At 37.2% G+C, this 25,834-nt stretch overlaps 2 protein-coding genes and 1 pseudogene across 9 annotated transcripts in view; 2 read left to right on the forward strand and 1 right to left on the reverse strand.

Moving 5' to 3' along the window:
* Positions 1 to 5,157: 5,157 nt before the first annotated feature.
* Positions 5,158 to 12,397, forward strand: LOC145823134 (increased DNA methylation 3-like). Its single transcript, XM_082922397.1, has 2 exons — positions 5,158 to 5,467; positions 12,159 to 12,397. The coding sequence occupies exons 1-2, from the start codon at positions 5,158 to 5,160 to the stop codon at positions 12,395 to 12,397; spliced, it is 549 nt and encodes a 182-aa protein (XP_082778523.1).
* A 3,994-nt stretch (positions 12,398 to 16,391) lies between these two features.
* The window catches only part of LOC114316508 (cinnamoyl-CoA reductase 1-like), a 45,130-nt pseudogene continuing 35,687 nt past the window's right edge, over positions 16,392 to 25,834 (forward strand). The window contains exon 1 of the transcript XR_014365342.1: positions 16,392 to 16,625. The product of XR_014365342.1 is annotated as a cinnamoyl-CoA reductase 1-like (transcript). The remainder of the gene's footprint in view (positions 16,626 to 25,834) is intronic.
* On the reverse strand, positions 17,483 to 24,300 carry LOC114320427 (long chain base biosynthesis protein 1b-like). Of its 7 annotated transcripts, none has more exons than XR_014365341.1 (11): positions 23,793 to 24,300; positions 23,527 to 23,598; positions 22,703 to 22,835; positions 21,788 to 21,962; positions 21,458 to 21,598; positions 21,276 to 21,371; positions 20,962 to 21,103; positions 19,840 to 19,967; positions 18,946 to 19,559; positions 18,134 to 18,208; positions 17,483 to 17,733 (listed from the first exon to the last, which is right to left on the reverse strand). XR_014365341.1 is itself a non-coding variant. In XM_082922413.1 (11 exons), exons 3-11 carry the CDS (start codon positions 22,750 to 22,752, stop codon positions 17,722 to 17,724), a joined length of 882 nt encoding a protein of 293 aa, XP_082778539.1. In that variant the 5' UTR covers positions 22,753 to 22,835; positions 23,527 to 23,598; positions 23,793 to 24,300; the 3' UTR covers positions 17,483 to 17,721. The 7 variants fall into 7 exon arrangements, 6 of the variants coding, with proteins under 6 accessions (XP_082778539.1, XP_082778538.1, XP_082778541.1 ...); XM_082922413.1 differs by having other exon boundaries at positions 18,946 to 19,008; XM_082922412.1 differs by having other exon boundaries at positions 18,089 to 18,208; positions 18,946 to 19,008.

The following is a 25,834-nucleotide window of genomic DNA, read 5'->3' on the forward strand; positions in this document are numbered from 1 at the left end:
TGAACCAAAGAGTCCAAATCCGGCAAATCGTTTTGAAAAAACAGATTTTTGAAAGAAGTGCCAAACATGGACTGCTTTGCCAGATACAGAGTCACCACCTAAATATTTTATTTTGGGAAATTTAGGAAACCCTGACTCGTTGCCTAAGGCCACGTGTCCGTCATCACCAAAGTTGCCTCGGCTCGGGAACTTAGGTACGATTGGGGAAGGTCACTTCGTGAGCACCCTCGCTCGCCCGGTCAGAGACCGGGCTCTACTAACCATGATATCTATTTTTTGAAAACTTTGTGTGTCCTTAACCGGTTATTAGCCTAGGTTACTATGTGATGCACACAGCATACAAGCATAGACCAGGTCGCCTGGATTGGAACAAAACATCTCATGTTTTCTTGTTTGAAAGGTGGCTTGCTACTCGCAAGTAGGCTAAAAATGCAGATTTTGCCACCCTCTGGTGGGCTTAGTAAAGATGGTTTTGCCACTATCTAGTGGGCTTAAAACACACATTTGATGATTTATTCCAATTCAAGTAACCCAACCTTCACCCACAGGCATTCAGGCAATTATATCATATAAGCACATAGCCTCATGGTAAGCATGCTATTCATGGCAGTCACTCACACGCATGCAAGGATGCTAAAGCATAAAACTTACCGAGTACTCCAAGCCAAAACAAAAACTGTATTAGAAATCATGCATGAATCCTAAGTATACAGAAATGCCTAATGCAACACATGCAAAAATGCAAACTATAGCAGGCTCGGCTATTCTAAACATGGCATATGAAATGCTACAACTAACATGTATTCAATTTAGAATTGAAAAATACAATGCAGTTAGTATGGTGCGCCGAGCCCGGTGCATGCAAAACAGATGAATGAATGCAAACATGCTATCATACTGTACGCTAATTGAAATATGCCCTAATCTAACCATCATAAGCGGATAAATAAAAGGGAGAAAGACGTGGGGTTGGAAGACATACAACACACACACGCACACTTATTACAGTTGTGCCCTCGCACAGAGGGTCCGAATAAATATACAGTCCCGAATGAAAGAATATTACAGTCCAAATATTACAGTCCGAATAATATACAAATTTCTAATTAATTAACAAATTAATTAAGAAAATAAATAAAACTGGCATGCAAGCCAGGGACTGCCTTGCTTCCGATGGATGATGCATGTTCGGGTTGTCTTGCGCGGAAATCCACCGGGATGCCCCAATTAGCCTATGTTTAGCAGTTAATCTTGGAAAGCGTGCCGAGCTACGAAAAGTAATTGATTCTTCATTTTGCTGCAACAGAGAATAGGAAAGGGGCATAGCAATGTATTTTCAGAGATATATGCATGCCTCGATCCTCGTGCCACCAATCACGCATATCGAGGCATGATGGCCGAGGAGTCGAATTGCACAATTCAATATGGAATGAATGCACATAAAAACACAACAAGACCTAACTCCATCATGGATAATCCGGAGTGTCGGTGACTGGGGAATTGAGACACATTCCGTCACTCGGAGTACGAAATGCACCTCGTTTTCCGTGCCCGGGCAAACTCCTATCCCGAACACGATGCAATATGCATGACATGCATGGAATGCGACTAAGATACAATCCTAACATACACAATGCTATAAAAATGAGATGCTTCGAAATGCGTGCACACGGGCACGCAAACCGAGGAAATGCATATGCAATGGAAATGACATGGAAATATGATATCGGCCTATACTAACATGAGAGAGCCTCAGCCACACTCACATAAGAGGCCGATGGATGAAAATGAAGTGCCTCGAAAAGCGTGCACACGGGCACGCAAACCGAGGCAATGGCATACGCAATGCAATAGCATGGAAAATGCAACATGGACTTATACTAACATGAGAGAGCCTCAGCCACACTCACATAAGAAGCCGATAGATGAAAATGAAGTGCCTCGAAATGCGTGCACACGGACACGCAAACCGAGGCGATGGTATATGCAATGCAATGGCATGGAAATGGCATATAGAATGCAACATGGACTTATACTAACATCAGAGAGCCTCAGCCACACTCACATAAGATGCCGAAGGATGAAAATGAAGTGCCTCAAAATGCGTGCACACGGACACGCAAACCGAGGCAATGGCATACGCAATGCAATATGGCTAAAATGGCATATAGAATGCAACATGGACTTATACTAACATGAGAGAGCCTCAACCACACTCATATAAGAGGCCGATGGATGAAAATGAAGTGCCTCGAAATGCATGCACACGGGCACGCAAACCGAGGCAATGGTATATGCAATGCAATATGGCAAAAATGATATGCAAACATGTTAATGGATTTTCAGCAATGAAATGTGGGGGAAAAACAGCCCCGAAATGAGGCGAAAACACACCCGATGCATGGGATCTCTCCCGAAATGCAAAATTAGGCACATAGAATGAACTACAGCTATACAAAGCATGCATAATTGGTACATGGAATGAAAAGACAGAAGCAAGACAGCCCCAAAATAAGAATTTTTCCAGTACAAATCATGGCCAAACAGCAAGCAAAGATAGGGCAACAATGGCATGCAAAAATGGCCCTAAACATGAGATTATGAAGCAACTCACAGCTGCTAACTCCAAATAGGTTAGGGCCCTCCAACAACATTGAAGAGGGGCAAAAAATAAGCCACTTTAGAGAACTGTAAAAACCCTAAAAACAAACATAGATATGGCTAAGCTCTTATGCAAGAAAAAGGGCCAAAAGGTGGCCAAAGAGGCAAGTGGAATATGCAAAGCCCGAACTGAAAAATTCCCTTCTACAACATTGAAGAGGGACCAAAAATATGCATATTTACAGAAATGTAAAAACCCCAAAACAGTATACAAACATGCTAGAAATGCAATGCAAAATGAGGCTCAAAAGTGGCTATAACACAAAGTCTACAAAATATTCCACAAACGGCCAAAGACCCTTGATGAAACATGAATAATGGGCCAAAATAAGACTATTTTTAGTACTGTAAAAAAGGCCAAAACCGAAGCATAATAGGCTACCAAAACATGCAAGAAATGGGGACCAAAGAGGGATATAAAGGCAAGTATAGCATGGAGGTCCCAAACAGTATTGAGACATTCTTAAATGTTGAAGAGGGGCTCAAAATAAGCCTATTTTTAGTTCTGTAAAATGCCCAAAAATGGAAGCGTAATGGGCTGCCAAAGCATGCAAGAAAATGGCATTCAAGGGAGATATTGAAGCAAGTGCAAGATGGGGGGCTCAAACAGGGTTGAGCCCTTAATGGAACAAGAAAATGAGCTCAAAAGAAGGCCACTTTCAGTTAGGGCCGGAGCTCAAAACAATAAGCATGTATGGCTAAGAAAAGATACCAAAATAAGCTTAAAAAGGGAAAAATACTACTTACCCTTGAAGGCTTGACTTTGGTTGCCTCTTGGCTTGAGTTTGTGGCTCCTTAGGCCTTGGAGAACACCTTCAAACTTCTGGAATGGAGGATGGAAGGGTGGAGGTTGGTGGTGTAGAAGAAATGGTGGTGTTGGACTTAGAGGTTTTCCAAGGAAATGAGAGAGATAGAGAGGGATTTTTGTATGCAAGCTTGAAGACCAATTTTTCCAACCTCCAAGAACAATGCTTGAAGCTGGTTATAAGGACCAAAAGGAGGGGGAGCATGGAAGGAAATGGTGGGGGAAAAGGACCAAGGCTTTCCCCCACAAAATATCCCCCGGATTGAGATATTTTCTGGGGGAAACAGCTATACAGCTGTAAAGTACCAGGCATGAGGAACATGGCCGGCCACCTTTTGGGCTTGCAGGTGGCCGGCCGGCCACCCCCCCTAGCCGGCCGGCTAGGGGTCAAAAGGGTCAAGTTCACTTAGTGGCCGGCCACCACAAAAAGGTGGCCTCCCAGGTCTCCTCTTCACAACCCTGTGGTTCGAATTTGGAAACTCTAAAACAGGAGAGAACAAGCCATTTTGAGGAGGGGTTCAAAAGGTTCAAATGGAATTAATGGCCGGCCATAAACTTTTAGGGTCCTCCCATGTGTGTACAACACAAATATGTGGTTTGGGGTTGAAGAAAGTGGCTCCAAGGTGTTCAACATTGGCTCGGAAGGAAGGGTTCAAAAGGTTCAATTGGATTTTCTGGCCGGCCATGAACTTTTAGGGTCCTCCCATGTGTATACAACACAAATATGTGGTTTGGGGTTGAAGAAAGTGGCCCCAAGGTGTTCAACATTGGCTTGGAAGTGCGAAAAACGGGTGTCGGAGGGCGAAAATGGAACATAACTGGTTGCCAAGATAATTGCTGGCCTCCCTCCCTCCAGTGACCTTCCTGGTGATGAAACAGAGGCACCTGCCAAAAATGAACAAAAACCGATGCAAAACGAATGCTCGGGGGCCAAAACACGCAGTTCGGGGTCCCGAAAACGGGCTACTAAGCACCGAAAGTGGCATTCGGCCACGAAGTGGGTTTCTCAGACCCCAGTGTCCCTCAAAAGGGAGCAGAAAGGAAGTATGCCAAAAATCAGAACAAACGGAGATGGTTAGGCGGTCCCGAACCGAAGCACACGGCCAACGGTCCCGAAAAACCGGAAACCGGACTCTAAAATGGGCAAAATGGCCTATGGCCACAAAATGTAGCCCACGGCCACTAAGAGATGGTCTACTGAACCTCTCCCTCCCCTTAGGAAAAGAAACAGAGAAAACTGAGTCTGGTTCGCAAACCGAGACAAGGCACAGAAGAGGGTTCGGAAGTCCGGAGGCAGGGCTCACGGCCGCGACTCTGAAACTTCTGAGCGAGCACATTACGCAACATCACCAAGTGCTCAAACGGTGACGTCTGAGTCTTAAGGTCGGTCAAAAATGGGGTGTCTACACACGTGTCTGTGTCCATACTTCTTAGTTTAATATTAAGTTTTGGCTAGGGACTGAGTTCTTTATCTATATTTCGGTTCTTTTAATTTGGCCCAAGATTTTGTTGATTGTTATTATTCATGATCAACTTAATTTTATGTGAAAGAGGCTAGCCTTGAAAGGTTAAACGCTTAGCTGGGAGATATAATTTCAAGTTTAACTCTCGGAATTCCAAATTCATAACACTTTGACCAGAGATTTAGAGAAGAAGGTTAAGAGGGTTATATGAACAAGTTGTGGGAGACCATGGAAGGAAAAGATTCGCATGCAAATGGAAACTCATCGGCAAAGTTTCAAGATGAAATGGAAAAAGGGCGGTATTGTGATCCTTTTGAAATGTCACTGGTCCCAAGTACAAGCAATTTGGATGGGCCCTTCATGATGCCCCTTTTACCGGTTCCAAATACGTCACAGTCTAATTCAAAGGCATCTGTTATCTTGACTGGAACAGCTACAAGAGGGGGAACTGTACCAGCTATTGGAGCTGTGGACATTGGTGTTAGCAAATCTGCCTATTTTTTTCAAGTTGCTCTGCCTGGGGTCAAAAAAGATCCTGGTTTGTTTCTCTTTTTTTCTTAAATTTTTGCTATATTTATAGATAAATTATGATAACATTAATTGTCGTACTATTTAATAGTCCTTGCTTACCAACAAGGCAACTCCTTTAAGTTACAGGGGATTAAAAATCCAAGTTTTTCTTAATGCTGAACTGGGTCAAAAAGATTCTATTGCATCTAAGGATGAGAAGACATGTTCTTTCTATCCAGTGCAAGGAATCCAAGGCATTGGGCTACCCTGTGTGTTTTTGCATCTTCTAGCATAAATATTTTTATGCTGATGGAGTATCTATGTCATTTGGGAACGAGTTTGATTCTTGGAGACAACCATGTACACCTGACACTTTGATCTAGTGCATTTAACGTAATTGCAACTGATGCCTGTAGCAATATAATGCTTTCAAGCAATTTTCTCTTGGATAGTGTTTCCTTTCCCTTGCCTTGTTCTAAATTTTATAAAAACTTAAAATTGATAAGACAACCACAACAGCAGCTTCAGCTCCAGCATCACCAGCTCCAGGTTTAGCTTCAGCTTCAGAATCAGTTGCATCAGTTGCAACTGCTACAGCTCCAGCTGTACATTCAAAATCTGTTATATCAAATGCATTGTATAGTCAGTTAGGAAATCAGTTAGGAATTGGTTAAGTGGTTAGGAATTAGTTAAGAAGTTACAGTGATTAGTTATCTTTCAGTCTCAGCATTGTATATAAATACTGTTATGTAATTCATAACAGATATGAAATGAATAAATGTTTTTCTTCATGGTATCAGAGCGTCTATAGCTCTCACGAGCACTCTAAAATTCTGATATCAATTTCTCTGTAGTTCTTCATCTACAAGAAGCTTCACAAATCTTCAATGACTTCTTCCCTATCTTCAATGACTACCTCAAGCACTCTTCCTCCAAATCTCAGTCTTCTCATCTCAAATCTCAATTCCTTTATAACTGTTAAGCTAGATTCATCAAATTTTATCATTTGGAGAAGTCAAGTTCTTAATATTCTACGAGCTACAAATCTAATAGGGTTTGTGGATGGTTCTTCTCCTCCTCCATCATTAACAATCAAAAATGTTGATGGAGCTGAAGAAATCAATCCAGATTATGCACAGTGGAAACAGATTGATGCACATCTCCTGAGTTGTATTACAGCTACACTCACACCTGTGATATTTTCTTCTATTTTGCATCTGCAACACAGTGCAGAGGTCTGGAATGTTCTTTGTAAAAGATTTACTACTGTGTCTCGTAGTCATATTCATCAAATGAAGAATCGTTTGAATAATCTGACTAAAGGCTCTCAGACAATTGAAGAATACTTGTCTCAGATTAAAACTCTGGCAGATCAACTTGCACTTGCTTCTTCTCCTATAGAAGAAGAAGATCTAGTTCTTCTCACCTTGAACGGTTTACCAGATGAATTTGATGCTTTGAAGACTACAATTCGAGCAAGAACTGAAGCTATTTCGATGGAGGAACTTTCTTCTCTCCTCTGTTCAGAGTCTCTGCATATTGATTCCAAAACAAAGAAGCTTCAGGCACATGAATCTCCCATTGCATATGCTACTACTCGTGGCTCTTTTGGCCGAGGCAGGTCTTCATTCAGAGGTACCAAAGGTGGTTCTAGATTTGGCTCCCGAGGTCGATACTCTCCTAGAGGGAGAGGTAGACAATTATCAGGAGGACAACACCAACACTACAACAACTTGATTTGTCAAATTTGTGGTAAGACTAATCACTCAGCCTTGGATTGTTGGCATAGGTTAGATGCTGCTTATCAGCCACAGCCACAGTCTCAGCAAACTGCCTCTCCATCTTATCAATCTTCACAATCATCAACTAGCACATCAACTGGACTGTCAAACTCTCAAGCTTATGTGGCCTCTGCTCCATCTCACTATGACTCTTCCCCATGGTATCTTGATTCGGCTGCATCTGATCATATGACTAATGATCTGTCAAATCTGAGTCTTCATCAACCCTACCAAGGTTCTGATCATATCACTGTTGGTAATGGTAATTCTATCCCTATTCTTCATACTGGTAAAGGTCTTTTGCCTACTCCACATCATACTTTCAACCTCAATAAAGTTTTGCACACTCCTATTACTTCTAATCTTGTGTCTGTGCATAAACTCACTAAAGATAATCAATGTACCATTACATTTGATGATTCTTCCTTCATTATTCAGGACAAGCACACGAAGGGCATCTTACACAAGGGCCTTAATTCCCATGGTTTATATCATTTTCATGCACCATCCAAGCCTGCATATTCTTCATCAGCTGCTGCTGTTTCTCCTCCTTCTATTGCTCATAATGCTTTCTTTCATTCCACTGCTACTGCTGTGCCTGAAACTGTTTGGCACCAGAGGTTGGGTCATCCATCACCTCTCAAGTTTAATAAACTGAAGTCTTCTCTTTCTGTTGCTTGTAATAAAGCCAAGAATAATGATTTCCCATGTGTTCACTGCTCTATGGCCAAAAGTCATAGACTACCTTTTAATCTTTCTAACTCCACTGTAAATAAACCTTTTTCACTAGTTCACAGTGATGTTTGGGGACCATTTTTACCATCTGTTTCTGGTTACAAATACTATGTAATCTTTGTTGACGAATATAGCAAGTTTACTTGGCTTTTTCCCTTATGTTACAAGAGTGAAGTTTTTGCTAAATTTGTGGAATTCACAGCTTATGTTGCAAATCAATTTTCTACTCATCTGAAAATTTTTCGCACTGATGGTGGCACTGAGTTTGTTAATTCATCTATGACTCAATATTTTCGCACTCATGGTATTCTCCATCAAATTTCTTGTCCACATACACCTCCTCAAAATGGAGTCTCTGAAAGGAAGCATAGGCATATCACTGAAACTGCTATTGCTTTGCTTCATCATTCATTCCTTCCTATCAAGTACTGGTTTGATGCCATTTCTACAGCTATTTTCTTGATTAATCGTTTGCCTAGTTCTACCACTCCTCATGCTTCTCCTTATGAATTGTTGTTCCATCAATCTCCAGATTACTCCTTTATGCGTGTGTTCGGCTGCCAATGTTTTCCCTGGCTCAAACCCCACACATCTCATAAACTACAACCTAAATCTACTTTATGTGTATTTCTCGGGTATCATCCTTCTTACAAAGGCTACAGGTGCTTAGATCCTTCCTCTGGGAAGGTGTATTTGTCTCGTCATGTCATCTTCCATGAGCACATCTTTCCATTTCGTACCACCTCTACCACAGCTACAGCTACAGTCTCTGCTGCTCCCCTGTCTCAGACTTTGTCTCAGCTCCAGTCTTTTTTCTGGTCACCTTCTTTAAATTTTCAGTCTTCCTCTCTTCCTCAATCTGTTTCTGTCCCTCTTCCTACTGTCCTGTCTCAGCCTACACCATCGTCTGCTCATCCTTCTCCGTCTCCTGTCTCAACTGATCAGGTTCTTTCTGCTAGTGTCCAGCCTCCTTCTTCTATTCCCATTTCTTCTATTTCTATTGATCTTCCTCTTCCTCCTTCTATCCCTAACACACACCCTATGCTCACTCGATCTAAAACTTCTTCTCAAGCCTTATTGGCCTCTTCTTCTGCTGCTTCTTTTGCCTATTTTGACACTGAACCATTGACCTATCAGCAAGCTCTTCAGTCCTCTATCTGGCATAAAGCAATGTCGGAGGAATATAATGCTCTTCTCGCCCAGGGTACTTGGTCATTGGTTCCTCTACCTTCTTTCAAATCTGCCATAGGCTGCAAGTGGGTTTTTCGCATTAAGCATAATTCTGATGGCTCTATTGCTCGTTATAAGGCTCGTTTGGTTGCCAAGGGGTTTCTCCAACAAGAGGGTATCGATTATACTGACACTTTTAGCCCTGTCGCCAAACAACCCACCATTCGCATTTTACTATGTGTTGCCTTGCATTATCATTGGCCTCTAAAGCAACTTGACATAAGTAATGCTTTTCTTCATGGAACCTTAGAGGAGGAAGTTTACATGACTCAGCCACCTGGTTTTCTTAGTGTTGCTCATCCACATCATGTTTGTCTCTTAAAAAAGGCTATCTACGGTTTAAAGCAAGCACCGAGAGCTTGGTACTCCACATTCTCTACTTTTCTTTTATCTCAAGGTTTCATTAACAGTCACTGTGATAATTCCTTATTCATTCAACGGACAGCTTCTACCATCACTATTCTCTTAGTCTATGTTGATGATATCCTAGTCACAGGTAATAATTCTTCTCACATTGCCTCTCTTATTGCCCACATGCATACTGCCTTTGCCATGAAAGAGTTGGGGAATATTTCCTATTTTTTAGGGGTCTCCATTAAGGATTGTGGTGATTCTTATTTTCTGTCTCAACATAAGTACGCCTCTGACATTCTTCTTAAGGCTGGGATGGCCAATTGCAAGCCTTGCCATTCCCCAAGTTCTGTCAAGCCTTCTCTCTCTTCAGGTTCTCATATTCCATTTCGTCAACCTGAACTTTATCGCAGTATCGTTGGGGCTCTACAATACCTTACAATCACCAGGCCTGATTTGTCACTATCCGTTAATCAAGCCTGTCAACATATGCATGCTCCAACTGTTGGGCATTTTGCTTCAGTCAAAAGATTGCTGCGTTTTATTCAAGGGACTTTAACTCATGGTCTCACATTCAGTCCTAGTTCTTTTGATTTACAGGCTTTCTCTGACTCTAACTGGGCTGGTGATGTTCTTGATCGTCGCAGTACGTCAGGCTATTGTGTGTATCTTGGTTCGAATCTTATTTCTTGGTCCGCAAAAAAAACAACCCACCGTGTCTCGTTCCTCCACAGAGGCAGAATACAGGTCTTTGGCGCATACTGCTGCTGAACTCACCTGGTTACAAATGTTGCTTCATGAACTTCAGCTTCCTTCCTCGGTTGCTCCCATTTTATGGTGTGATAACCTCTCGGCGATTGCCTTAGCTTCCAACCCTGTGTTTCACACTCGGTCAAAACATATAGAGGTCGATTGTCACTTTATTCGCGAAAAAGTTGCCCGCAAACGGATTTTACTCCGTTATGTTCCTTCTCTGGATCAGATTGCTGATATCTTTACAAAACCTCTCTCTGTGTCTCGGTTTCAATATCTTCAAGCCAAGCTTCTGGTCTCTCCTTCTCCCATCAGCTTGCAAGAGGGTGATAAGACAACCACAACAGCAGCTTCAGCTCCAGCATCACCAGCTCCAGGTTTAGCTTCAGCTTCAGAATCAGTTGCATCAGTTGCAACTGCTACAGCTCCAGCTGTCCATTCAAAATCTGTTATATCAAATGCATTGTATAGTCAGTTAGGAAATCAGTTAGGAATTGGTTAAGTGGTTAGGAATTAGTTAAGAAGTTACAGTGATTAGTTATCTTTCAGTCTCAGCATTGTATATAAATACTGTTATGTAATTCATAACAGATATGAAATGAATAAATGTTTTTCTTCAAAAATATTGCCTATTTGGCAAGCAAGACGGCCTTTTTTCTTTTTGTAAGCATAAATTTATTACCAAAACCACCTTAAAGGAGCGAAAACCCTATATAAAAACTGAAGCCTAGAAACTAAACTTCTGTGTGCATATACAAATCACTTAGAAAACTGCACTCAAAACCAAACCAAGAAAGGACAAAACCTATGAGGAAGTAGGACGTCATATACTACATAAACTTACATACATGCCAACAAAACTTATAAGCACGTTATTTTTTATGGTATGGAACTGCATGTTACACAGACCACCAAAACATGTTGTAAGGATGAATATACAGCAGCCTAGGCGTACTATTCTGCATAAAACTACATATCTGCCAAACATGTTATTTAGATTGATAAGACTGTGTAAGGAACCCTCTTGACTCTACCGGAAAAAAATCTGCAAAGAAGGTGGTAAGAACACTATACTGCACCACCAGGTTTACAATTGTTGGATGAAAAATGGCACTGCCAGTTAATGGATCTGCATTCTTGGAAATTATGGAGGCTACTAATTAGTTATGGGTTTCGTTTTTATTTTTTATGACAGGCATTATCTAGACAACCTTCATAGAAAGAGAATCACAAGGTTTGTCTCCAGCGTGTGGTCAACTTGCTCAGTATGTACTTAGGTTTGGATAATTCCCGAAAGGCCAGCAGTAAAATAGAAGTGCAGGAGTTATCTAGACAACCTTTATAGAAAGAGATTCATGAGATTCGTCTCCAGCATGTGGTCAATTTGTTTACTAAAATTTTGTAGTGGAATCTATAAATAGGATAGTTTGAAATTATTTGTTCAGAACATACTTTGGTGCAATTATGTATGTCTTGAGAGTCAATAAACAATTGCTTTATGGTGCATTTATGCTTAGTTTATTTTTCAGAACGTACTTTGGTGCATTTACGTATGCCTTGGGAGTGGATAAACAATTGCTTTATGGTGCATTTATCCTTAGTTTATCTTTGTTTTTGCATTAGACCATTTAAATTTAGTTAATAACTATGACTACTCTTTTGCTTCAAGAAACATGTACACACATGGTATGCATGATCTTCTATTTTTAGTCTTTCACGAGTTAAAACCAAAATCTGTCTTGCATTTGGGATAATGTAATTGTATTTCATTTGAGTGATCTAAAAAATCTTTTTCTTTGCTCTTTTGGTGGCTTTCTTTACAAGACTCTGTGTTTACTTTTAAGAACTTGATAGCATCTATTCTAGCAGGTCAGTTCAGCTGTGAGATTGAACGTGATCGAAAGGTCCATGTACGGGGTGTGACATCAACTGGTGGAAAAACTGTTTTGAGACATTCCCGTATTTATGAAATGAAATTTCAGCAACAATGCCCACCCGGACCATTCACACTTTCTTTCAGTCCGCCAGGACCTGTTGATCCAAGGCTTTTTTCACCCCACTTCAGATCTGATGGTATTCTTGAAGCTGTCGTCCTGAAATACGAGTAATGTTGGAAAATTTGGTTTATAAGGCTTATTTTGGGCCAACTTTGAGCCCAAAATGGAGGGGGCTCCAAATGTCTTTTGGGGTGGGTCTGAAGAGGTGATGTATTCCTTGCCGTGTGGCAAGTCACACGGCGAAGACGGTTCGTCAAAACCATTTATGAGTGAATGGGAAGTTCACGTCGTTTTCGGGTTCGTGGAATGGACATTTAAAGATTTAAATGTGGATTTCCTTAAAATGGGTTGTCCCACATTGAAACTTTAAGAAAGTTTTTTTGTTGTATACAAGCTCTAGACTACAACACTTGGGTTGGGCCCCAAGGGGCACCCCAAGTTTGTAGAAGGGAGGAGTTATGGACAAATGGAACCTTAGCCCAAACTACCACACGCGCGCCGCCGCCCGTCCGACCGAGCCGAGCCGTGCGCGGTTGTGGGTCGGTTCTGATATTAATTTTTTGGATAAAATTTATTTGAATTTTTTCCAGAAAATCTTAATGAAATTAAATTCCAATTTTGTGTCAAAATTGAAATTAATTTTCTGTCCATATATTACCAAATTCAGTCCGTATTTTCAACAGATTAACTGCATAAAACTGCTCATAACTGCCCAGCAGTTACAGTTCCAAATCTGCACTGTTCGATAGGTTCACACAGTTCAAACAGATCTTATTTCCAGCAGTTATCTGTTCAATTGGTGTTTGCACTTGTTCATTTGAAACCTTACCTGTTCAGTTCAAAATACTGCACCTGTTCGGCTGTCTTAGATGCCTATAAATTCAGATCTGCTCTGCAGTCTTTGCATCCAGAAAATAGACAGAAAAAATTGATTTTCTTGCTGTCCAACTTTGCTCTGTTTGCATTATTTATTCTTCATTCTAGTTTTAGAGAAAAATTAAAGAGAGTATAGAACACAAGGTTCTAGTTCACCGGACAAATTTATTTGGAGTGCTACTATAAATTTGTGAAGATAATTATATCCTGGGAGATAGACGCCATTAGTCCGGAAGCACCGAACCAGGGCGAATTTGTCTTAAGAACAGAGTGTCACACACTCGACTTGGTCTTTTATTTTTCATTCAGTTCAAAAAAATAAATTCTGTAAGTTATTTATTTTATTTTGTTTGATTTAGTTTCAATTTATTTTTTTTACACAGAAGATTGTTCTAACAAGTAATACCTCATGTTCTGTAATTCAGTTAATCCTGGAAACCGTGAACCATATAAAGAACAACACTTCCTGTAGATTTTCCTATCCATTATTGGGTTATTTGGTTTCTTGTGCTGAGTAACGTATAATAAGGGGACATACATATGAAGGGGTCTGGAAGTAAAAGTAGGAAGTATTGGTTGGTTGGCTCCATAACCCCACTTTGCTAGAGCATAACCCCCGTTGATATACCCAGTTAGCCGAAGCACTTGATCTTCTATCTCACTAGAAAATCAAGGGTTTTTACTCTCCCAACGTACGTGCGTGCGTAAGTTCTTTCTAATATTTTATTTCAAAAGTTGTATTTGTATTCCAATGTATATATTTTTAAATATAAAAAAAAATCCACAGCAACAATTGTACAATCACAGAGGTTACCCTTGTTTGTGGTCCAGCTCCATGGGGGTCAAACCTTAACACTGGAAGAGTTCTTCCTTGAATGAAAAAATGAGCCATAATTTCATTAAAAAAAATACAGAGATACTTCACCAAATGATGAGAAAGGTGGAAAGCGCACAGAATATACTACTTAAACAAAAAAAAAAAAAATAAAAAACATACAACTTTTTTTTATATGAAAATTTCTCATACAACCTAGTATTTTTATTTCAATTTTAATTTCGTTTCTTGCACACAAAATTTTCTTTTATTTTGAAGGTAATGTTGCCTCATAACTCAATTTTGTTTGAACTTTTTATTTTTTTTACTTTTTATGTAGTAATAAAAAGAGTTTATTGAAGCAATTAGGCCTCGTTTGGGAACATATTATTTTAGGAAAAAAAACTAGTATGTTTGGAATGACTTTTTAATTTTTTATGAAAAGATGTGCAAAAAGTAGAGAGAAAAGAGATCTTTTGATTTTTTTGGTATAAAATGCTGGCTTTTTAGTTTTTTTACTAATTTTTTGATTTTTAGGCTAAAGCACTGAGTTGTCAAATGAGGCTTTAATTTTTTGTTATTGAATAATTAAAATTTATTTTATAATTGATATTTAAATGAATAAATCTAGGGGCGAGCATGGTCCGGATTGGACCGGATTGAGGTAAAACCAAGACCAATCCGTTATCTACGGTTCTTGAAAAATTGAAATCAATCCAATCTGTTTAAATTATGAAACCAATCTAAACCAATCCATTTAAACACAGATTGGATCGGTTTATTATCACAGATTCACATAATTAAGTAACAAAAAAATATATATAACACTTTAATTTCATAAGAACATAAACATAACACTATATTAGTTTCACAATAGCAACATATCTTTCTATAATAGTGACATATTGTTCTAGAATTTAAACAACCATAAGAAAACTAGTTTCACCATAAGTATTAAGACCATTACAGATTAAAACTAAAAACTAACAAACAAAAGTAATAAAAAAAGATCCTACGCGAGTTTAGGTTTGGGTTTAGGTTTTATATGGAATAAGAGAAGATACTATGGGGTATGGTGTATAATAAAAATATAGACTATTTATATATGGTCTGGATCGGTTCCAATTCGGAATCGTGGAGTTCAATCTAGAACTGAACCACAGATTAAAAAAATCAATCTAAATCTATCAAATTGGACTGAACTGAATCAGATTATGAATTTCATGGATTTCATGCTCAGTCCTAAATAAATCAGTGTAAAATTGGTGAAAAAAAATGTAGTGTAAAATTGGTGAAAAAAAATGTAGTGTAAAATTGGTGAAAAAAAATGTTGATAGATATGGTAATACTAGTAGAAAGACCCCACAAGGAAGGGTAGCAGAGAGCATAGGCAAGAGAGGTAAAATGAGTCTTTTATTGTTAGTACTCGGGTATCATCGGCCAAGTGGCGGGAGATCTCAATCAAAACATGAGGTGGCACGGCGTAGTTGGTCAGGGAATAGGAAAGAATCTGTCACTCTCTCTTTCTCTCTCTCTGTGGCTTCTGTCTGCGTTGCCAAAATGAATCCGGATCCTCCGTCGCACTCCCCTAGAGCCCGTTGCTGTCGCCCTGTAAAACAAACAGCACCTCCACGGGCCAAACAGCACCTCCAATTCAATGCCCAAAAAGCAGGAAATCATCTCCTAGCCTCTACTCTGCCGACGCTATCCTTGGATTCAGCCCACTATACCGCCTATTCCATCAAATCTTCTCCTATACACTAATTTATATAATTTTTTAATACATATTTTTTCGTAAAGCCAAAAAAAAATTTAGTAAAGCCAAAAACATTTTATAAATTACATTATCACCTTCTAACCCAAAACAAAAAAATAAAAAAAAAAATTACATGAAAACGGTTTTAGTAAAGACAAAAAAAAAATTTCTCAATTACACCTTCAAACCCAAAACAAAGGCAAAAGAATTTTTTTTTTAATGAATTACATTACCACCAAAAACAATGACAACAGAAAAAAAAAATTTAAATTAAATGAACAGTGAAAGCGTGGTTTCAATCCACGCTTCTTGTAGTGAACAGTAAAAGCTTGATTTTGAATAGTGCTTTCTTCAGGAAAAAAAAAATTATATGCACTGTGAAATTCAGAACACAAATTAAAATGGGATGCACAGTGAAAGCGTGGTTTGAAATCACGTTTTTTCAGAAAAAAAATTTATGTTAAAAGCATGGTTTGCAACCACGCTTACTTAATTAAAAGCGCGATTTCGAATAGCGCTTTCAATGTTCCTCAACTTTTCGGCCCCAAACAGTGAAAGTGCGATTTGTAATAACGCTTTAGCTTGATTTGAGAATTCTTTCCAAACTAGACCTAATTTAAAAATTAAGATACAAAATAGACTTAATATGGAAAAGCCTCCGTAACCGACTCGTAATTATCTTTTTTATAAGACTTGTGTGTTTTTGATGAGGTGAGGGCAGTATGAGTGGGTTGTGGTGGCTGTAGGGCGTAGTAGTGGTTGACTCAGCGAGTGAATGGCGGAAGAGAAGGGCACAGTGTGCGTGACAGGGGCGGGAGGGTACGTAGGTTCTTGGTTGGTGAAGCTTCTTCTCTCCAATGGTTACTCCATCCATGGAACCGTCAGAGATCCTCGTAAGTCCCCCAATCCCTATGCCTATCCCTCTCCCTCTCCCTCTCCCTCTCCCTCTCCTCAACTTTCCATCGCCTCTCTAACCACTGTTATATCTTTTACATACCAATCTCATCATCTATTCAACTCGTATGATTATTGTAGCTCTCTCTCTCTCTAGTTGATGCCACTACAACAAATTGGGTCTTGGATGACGAATTTTTTTTGTCTCCAAAGAACTAATTTCGTCACTATAGATATTTGTGAGGAAATATTTTCGTCACCGGTTTCGTCATTGAATGTTTGTCACTAAAAACCACCGTGACAAAAAATAATTTCGTCACCAATGAAATTACTTCAGTGACGAAATTTTTTGTCACCAATAAAACAACATTTTTTCGCTAAAAATTCTCATTTTTGTCACTAAATAATTATTCAATACCATATTTATAGTTTTAGTTGACGAATAAATTTGTCCCCTATGTTGATCATTGATGAGGAAATAATTTCATCACAGAAAGATGTGAAGGTGACAAAAAATTTCGTCATGGGTGACAATATATTTCGTCGCAAATATATATATATATATATATATACGTGACGAAATATATTTCGCCACCAAACAACAAAATCAATAAAAACTTCCATATATAAACTGCAATAAATTTTGTCACAAAAAATATTTATTAGTGACGAATAATCACTTTGTCATAATAACAAGTATAAATGACGAAACAAATTTGTCACTAAACTTGTTCCATATTTTATATTTCAATTTCAATTTCAATTATTATTTCACAAATATCGATGCTCATATTCCAATAGCCTTTTAATTGTACTAAGAAATCTACTAGCTATTATACATCACTCCACACAAAAATTCACTAAACAATTTATATTATAAATCAAAATATATCCATTAAACAACTTTAATAATATAAACCATTAAGTATAACAACAAAACCATCATAACAAATTCTAAAATGAACTATCGTGGAGTTCACAAAAAAAACAAAAATAAATAACACTCGATCTTGATTTGCAACTAGAACTAAGTATTAGTCTAGGAAAAAAAATTCAAAACTTGATCTTAATTTGCAAGTATCCTTCCATACGTCATCAAAAACCAATCTGCAAAGAAAATAAACAAGAAAAACATTAGAGATATAGAAGGGGCATTCCCCAGGCCTTACAAAAGCAAACTAAAAAAAGTAGAGCTATACAAGAGAAACAAAACCAAACAGATAAACTAAACTAAATAAACTATAAACAGAATCATCCTGAAATAAACCACACAAAGGAATGTTCGTTTGCCACATGAGGAAACAAGAACATTCAATAGAGTAGCCAAAAACAATACAAAATACACTTGCACAACCCTTAAGAGAGAAAAAGCAAGCAAAACTAGAGAATAAACCCAAGAAAAGCGTTGCATAAACAGCACTAGCAGCAACCACACAGATACAGCTGCAGCTTTCTTCCTTACTCTCAAGTTGACGCTTTTTCTTCCTCAAGCTACTGAAACACTTACATGGATCCACCCAAAAGGAAAAAGCGAATATTTGTCTTGGACTTCAAAAATTTCTTCTTCATTCAAGGTCTGACACTGAACATTAAAAAATGTATTGATAAGCATCATTCAAATTATCAGTAGCTACAAATAAAAAACTGCAAACGTGAAACCAATGGCCCACATGGACACTACATGACATGCTGCAGGTATGGGGTAGGACTCGACATCAATGACACACACAGAAGCTTTCTATAAGATTTGATGCCACTGTTGTGGAACGGCTATGACTGAGAGTTCCCTCAGACTTTTTAAGTGTTTTCACAACAACAACAACAACAACAAAAAAAATTATTCTACTGTTATTTTTTTTTTTTTTCAAATATCAAGAGACTAACCACGATATTTTGCCCATGTTTTAAAATTGCAACTTATCAAAAACTATTTTCATCAAAACCCTTAACTTAAATTGCTTTCTTTCATAACCACCTCACCTCCATTTTAGGACACATTAACCAGTGAGGAATGTTGCTTCATTTGTATCGGTGGCAAAAGCATGATAAATATATCAAAATGGAAAATGGGACTATTCTGGCTTTTTTAGATATCATATCACTTAATCATAGAACCTTAGTTCTACCAAAAAAATACCAAAGTGGTACTCGATTTGCAATTAGCTATTCATTAGTTTCAAGTTGACAACATCAAAAACTAACAAAGCTGAAATATCAAGACAGAAATATACAAGACTTAAAATTGAAAAGAAAGAAGAGAAAGCAGGGGAGAACTAACAGCACCACAATAATTAACACAACACAGAAAAACTATCTTACCGAGTCTGAAGTTGACTCTTGCTTTAGGACTATCAGTGTAGTGATATGGAACACCCTGTTTTTCTACAAAATGTGATCAAGTACATAAGTAACCACGAGTATAAAATATCTAAACATAGTTATCATTTTCTTTTTGTATTCACAAATCTTGTACCAATTACCAATGAACCAGCAAGAACACCACATGTTTCTAAATTTTTTGCAGTATTTTCTCGTGCCAATCTCAAAAAATCATCCATCATTTTTATTGGCTGCAATGAAAGTTAAATGAAACTAGCATCTTGTTCAGCAATAATAAAAAATCAACATAAAATGTTATGTAGGCATAAAATTGTAATCAAAACAGAAATTGCCAAAAACTGTGCGAATTGTGTTGTCAGAGTTATGATCAAAATTCAGTACACAAAACCTTGGGTTACATAAGATTTGTGAATTATGTGAATTGTAGTGGGGAGTAAAAGCAAGAGTACCCTTGGGTTACATAAGATTAACGTTTATTGATATTCATGGTGCATGAAAGAGAGAATTCTCTTGAAATCAAAGAGTTTGAAGGAGAAGACACCCACTCTGATTTTGCTATGGAAACCTTGTGAGACTAAGTCTTTCCTCAATACCTGCAAGTGCACAAACATTAAGACCTCGAAATTGTGTAGGCAAGTGATCATGATGCCATACAATATATACATAACCTGAAAATGGTTTTCCCAAAACTAAAGTTATAAACCAACTCGCACATTGCCAAAACTCATTTTCTCTAGTTGAAATTTCACAGAAATGAGCCAAAGGCCCAATTTTCCAACAAACACAAATCGTTCCATCAGAATGTGTAACCAGTAACTCACATTGACTTGCCAAAAAGTAGGAGTGAAAGAAATCTGAGAACTGCTGGATTACCTGCTCAGCAATATGTTCAAGCAATTGTGAGTCGCTCTTCAAGGATCCTGTGGAGTTCTTGAGTCCAAGGAAGACGATTGGGGATTTCACGTCACTCACAATCTTGAGGCCGTGTATATTTGACAATCCTGCAATTGCCAATATAAGAGACAAATGGTTAAGACCGATCAGATAAAAACAATTTAGTTCTGTTGTTCTATTTTGACTGAAAGGTGAAAGCCACACATACCCCTGAATTGGTAACCAACACCTTCAGCAACACTTGAAAGAGCTAGCAAAGATGCAGGATAAAGAAGTGCTAGTACCACAAACACCTACTGTTTGGTAACATTGACTATTTGTTGTTTTTTATTTACACACAACATTAAGCATGTTTGTTATATATATATATATATATATATTTATAAGAATGAAGGTAAAAAAACACATGTACAAGGGAGGGGCGGCAGGAGGGGGTCAGAGGTGGAGGGGGACTCGCCGGAGATGGTGACCAATGGGGCCAGAGGTGGAAGGGACAAGCCAGAGGTGGTGACTGGCAGCCAAAAGTAGTGGCCGATGACTTGGGTGGTGGCCGGATGGGTCGCCAGCAGTATTGATAGGCTGTGGGTGGTGGCAGGAGGAGGTGGGGAAGGGAGAAAGGAATGAAACCTTGTTTTAAAACAAATAAAAATAACTTTTTTGTTTATAGAATTTAGTAACTTCTTGTAAACTAATTGAACTTTTTTTTTTTTAAAACCAAAACAAATGACAAACAAGTTTTTATTTCCAATTTTCAATTTTTTTGCAAATATAAGCAGAAAATTGTAAACATAAAGGTTATCAACCAGATTAACATTTTTCTTATGCTTTCTCTAGCTGCAAGTGGTTGATTTACATAACCTCTAAGCATCACATGTGCAACTAGACTAAGAGGTCCATGCATCCAACAATAGATCAATATATCAGTGACACTGACTCATCTGATGCCAATGGAGCTACAAGATTTTCCCGAGTCACTTCGAGATAGTAACATAGGCACTTTATAAGTGATCTCAAGTTGAGGATAGCTGACACATCAACCATATCCCCAATGAGTACCTAGCACTTCGATATAGATTAAAAGAGACTGAAAATAAAACAAACCTTGGCATAGTACAACAATATTTTTGTTCAGTTTCGTAATAACATCAGGATTTTCCTCCAGAACATCAATAGCAGTAATAGCAGCAGTTGGAAGATACGGAGGCAAGGAAGCAGAGAAGACATAACCAGAACTACTGAGACGCTGCAAACATGTAACATGTCATCAACAATTAAGAATAGAAAACTAGGAAAAAAGAGCACTAATATCAATCAGTAAATAAACAACTACATAGACACTGAATTCTGATTATAAAAAAAAAAAAAAAAATTCTTCCAAACAAGGTTCCCTTTTTCAAGTGGTGGTAATTTCATACTTGATGAGCAATGACTCTATCGCTTCCTACGCAGAATCCTCCTTCCGTGGCCAATGAATGTCCCATGGAAGCAGTTATGATATCTACCTTCTCAATCTACCCAACCAAGTACCAACACCATCATAAAACCACAAATTGAGAATTAATGAACTGACTAAATCTAAAATATCTTCAAAACATACCGGAACCCCATATTGCTCGGTGATACCTCTTCCGGAACTGCCAAGCACACCAAAAGAGTTGCTCTTATCCAATAAGACATGGAAACGATATTTCTCCTTCAGTCGGATGATCTCATCTAATGGAGCAATTTGACCTGAATTCTGCAAATTGAAGAAATCTGTCAAAACATTAACATTTCCCAATCCTGCACGGGAAATAGAAATGCAAGGTATACATGATAATATGGTATTAGTAAATAAGGAAACTGTTAATTGTCAATACTAGTCTGATGAAAGCTACAAGATATGTTATCAACATAGTAAAATTAAAGCATAATTGCCAAAAGATACCTGGTACACAGCTTCAACCACAATATAGCGCCTTAGCTTCTTAGCTCGCTTATTTTCTACAGTAACTTTCTCCGAAGTACTTTGTAGAGACTCCATGTCATTGTGCTTGAAATACACAATTGTGCTTCTGGAAAGATAAAGGCCATTTTGTATTCCCCAGTGGACACCCTCATCCCTAAAAAATTCCCACCCCCAGCCCAAATAAATAAATCAATAAGAAAAGCTCTAAAATAGAGAGAAAAAAAATTCACCTCATATACATGGCAGATTGCAAAGCCAAACCAATGCTAATTTTAAGGGACCCAAAAAAATGTGCCAATAACTACTCATATTGCCATGTATATGCATAAATGTTTCCAAAATACAAATTAATAGAGGTTCTCAAAAAACTAAACAACAAAAAGAGAAAGCAAATTGCCAATTGATCGTGATTGATCCAATATGGCACAACCATTTAAACCATTGATCAGCATCTTTATTATAGCTGAATGGCTTATTATAAGCTCATGATATAAAATATCCACAACTTAATATAAACTCAAATGATTATATTTACATCAACAGAACACAGTCAGCTAATATGCAGTCTTAGCCCTCTTCGCTCTTTTCACAATCATATTACAGCAGGTAAATTTAGTCAAGAAACGATACAAAAGCAATAACATATCATTATGTTTTCATATAACAATATTAGCACTTTCAACGACTAACTAAATAAAACATAGTCAACCATTGAACAATACTTGTCATGCATTCTTCAATAGTAACCTTTGTAGGAAAGTCCTCGTAGCCTTAACGTTGTGTTTGGTTTGGGGATTTGGAGAGGGATTTGGAAAGAGAAAGGGAAACACAATGTAAAAGATTTATGCCATACCAAATGAAAATCAATAATTAAACAGTAAAGATAATACTCACGCAACAATAATATCCCCCGTCTTAGAAAGAGATGGAATTGCACTGAACATGGTGGAAAGTCTATAAGGATATAGTATGCAATCAAGAGTTCCCAAAAACTTAGCGATTCTGGATTCACAATCAAGGTGGACATCTATGCAAAATAACATAGTTAGAACGGTAATCATTTTCATGCACAAGACAAGGAGATAATTCAATTTAGTTAGTTATGGTTTGTAAATATAGTAGAGAAAGGTTATTGGGTTTTTAAGAAGGGCTGTATTTGCTTGATTTGCAAAGACTAGGTACTAGAATTTCTAGAGAACCATCGTTTTAAGAGGATTGGGTATTAGATTGAATGCCATGAGGTAGGATTTTGTTAGGATATTGATTGGCTAGGGTTTTAGGTTTGAATAGTTTTATTTGGGGTTATAAATTGTACTATAGTAACTAGGGGTTTTCGTGGACCAGATTGATTCGGTTTTGGAGTGGACCTACGATTGAATCGGTCCGTACAGTTCCATAAATTTTGGATTAGAATCAGACCACTGAAGATGTGTATTTGAGCTATAGAAATCGGTTTGATTCCAAGTTTCTAGGCTATTTTGTTCCATAAAATTCCAATTATCAATCAACATAAAACTGATCTATTGCAACAAATAAGGCAACAACTTAAATCTAGTTGATTTCAACAAATGGAAAGAGAAAGATTGCGACATTTGTAGCTGAAACAAAACGACCGAAAATCCACCTTTCGTTCAATTTGAAGTATAATATATATAAAGCTTAGAACAGATATATATAAACCTAGAGAGAGATATATATATATAAAGCTTAAAAATTACCCAAAAAAGATTTTCATAGACTAACTGTTGTTCTTCTTTTTCCGTTGTGGTCCAAATGCGAACCTTCTAGACCTGCAAATCACTGAAAATTATTAGTAGCATGCACTCAATTGCAGCCTTTGAAGGGAGGAAAAAAGGAAAAAAGAAAAAGACAACTGAAAATATAATATATAGCTCCAAAAACAGGGTACATATTAGCAACAAACCAAACCCTTAAGCGTTAAAAAAAATAAATAAAAGAAGAAAATATAAAGCTTAAAAATTACCCCCAAAAAAGACTTTCATAGACTAACTGTTGTTCTTCTTTTTCCGTTGTGGTCCAAATTCGAACCCTATCTTTCTTATTTTGTATCATCATTTTCTTTGAGGTTTTGGGTTCGGAAACCCTTGAATTGACTAAACCATTGGGTCGGTAAAAGTGGTTTTCGTGTGTGAGTAGAAGGAGAGGAAAAAGATGAAGCGAAAAAGAGAGGAAGAGATGAAACAGAGAGTAGTGGCAACAGCAACAAGTCTCATTGTTGATTCGATCGGTTGAGAGAGATTCCTCACTGAGATGAATCTCTCACCCCCTCTCTGAGATGAATCGAAATCACTAAGATGAATCATTGTTGATTCGATCGATTGAGAGAGATTAGGGTTTAGGGAAAGAGTGAGTGAGTCGATCGGTTTCCTCAGATTCAAAATAAGGGTTTGAAATGAGAGAGGGGGAGGCTGTAGACATTTCGAACGATGCTTCATGTTCTTCAGAATAAGGATGAGGGAATATTAGATATAAAAATAAAATTATATTTATATATTTATATATAATCGCACGTTAATTAAAAGTGTGATTAAAAAATTATATATAATCACATTTAATTAAAAAGTGACTTAAAAAATAAATATAATTCTATTTAATTAAATTAGATGTGATTGAAATATTGATTTGAGTTTTTCAATCACACTTTCATTAAAAGTGTCATGTTTTAATTTCTGTAAGTGTAATCTTTAAGTATTTTTGGAGTAGTGACTTTTGCCAACTAATATAATTGTTGGTTGCTAATTCCACAACTTTTGCCGACTAAATTTTTTTTAGTTGCCAAAAGTGTAATTACCTATAGTGTAGGTTACTTAGAGAGCTAATTAACTTGTGTTTTATTTTGAGAGAGAGAGAGGGGAAAGCAATACTGATAAAAAAAAAATTTACAAAAACGTTAGTAGTCTATTTTTTTTCATTTCCGCCCAATATGTCAAAATTTTTCTCCAAAATTAGTAACAAAATAATTTCCTCACTAAAAAGTCTTAAAATATTAAAAATTATTACTGACAAAAATATATTTCTCAAAAAATTCGTCACTAAAATATTTAAAATCAAGTTTTTGAAAAAAATATATATAAAAAATTATTGGTGACGAAAATATATTCTTCACTAATAATTTTATAATTAGGAACAAGTTTTTTTCTCACCACAAGTCTGAAAATTTTGGCGCCATCCAAAAAAATTTCGCAAGAAAACCTCGGGTGACGAAACTTAATTTTTCCTCATCTAAAAAGAAGTATTTGTTGACGAAAATAAATATCGTCACCTATTATTTTTACTTTTTTATTATATGTGATAAAATTTTATAATTCGTCACGGATTATTCTTATTTAGTGACGAAATGTATTTTCTTCACTACTTTTCGTCACGATAGGTTACTTAGAAAGTTAATTAACTTGTGTTTTGTTTTGAGAGAGAGAGGAAAATTGATAAAAAAAAAAAAGAGAGAGAGAGAGAGAGAGAGGGGAAAAAAAAAGATCGTAGTCTTTTTTTTTTTATTACCGCCCAATATGTCAAAATTTTCCCTCCAAAATTAGTGATAAAACAATTGTCTCACTAAAACGTCTCAAAATATTAAAAATCATTACTGACAAAAATATATTTCTAACCAAATGGTCTTAAAATATTTAAAATCAAATTTCTCAAAAAAAAATATATATATATATAAAATTATTAGTGACGAAAATATATTCTTCACTAATAATTTTATAATTAGTGACAAATTTTTTTCTCATCAAAAGTCTCAAGATTTTGGCACCACAAAAAAAAAAAAAAATTAGCGGGAAAACCTTCAGTGACGGAACTTAATTTTTCCTCACCTAAAAAAAAGTATTTGTTGACGAAAATAAATTTTGTCCCCTATTAGTTTCATTTTTTTATTATATGTGACAAAAATTTATAATTCGTCACGAATTATTCTTATTTAGTGACAAAATTTATTTTCTTCACTACTTTTTGTCACCATAGATTACTTTTGTTGTAGTGTGCTCTTTCTGTTTTAATTTAGAA

The sequence above is a fragment of the Camellia sinensis genome, chromosome 3 (assembly GCF_055761805.1).
Source record: "Camellia sinensis isolate YWXY chromosome 3, ASM5576180v1, whole genome shotgun sequence".
In the NCBI taxonomy this organism is placed as follows: Eukaryota; Viridiplantae; Streptophyta; class Magnoliopsida; order Ericales; family Theaceae; genus Camellia; species Camellia sinensis.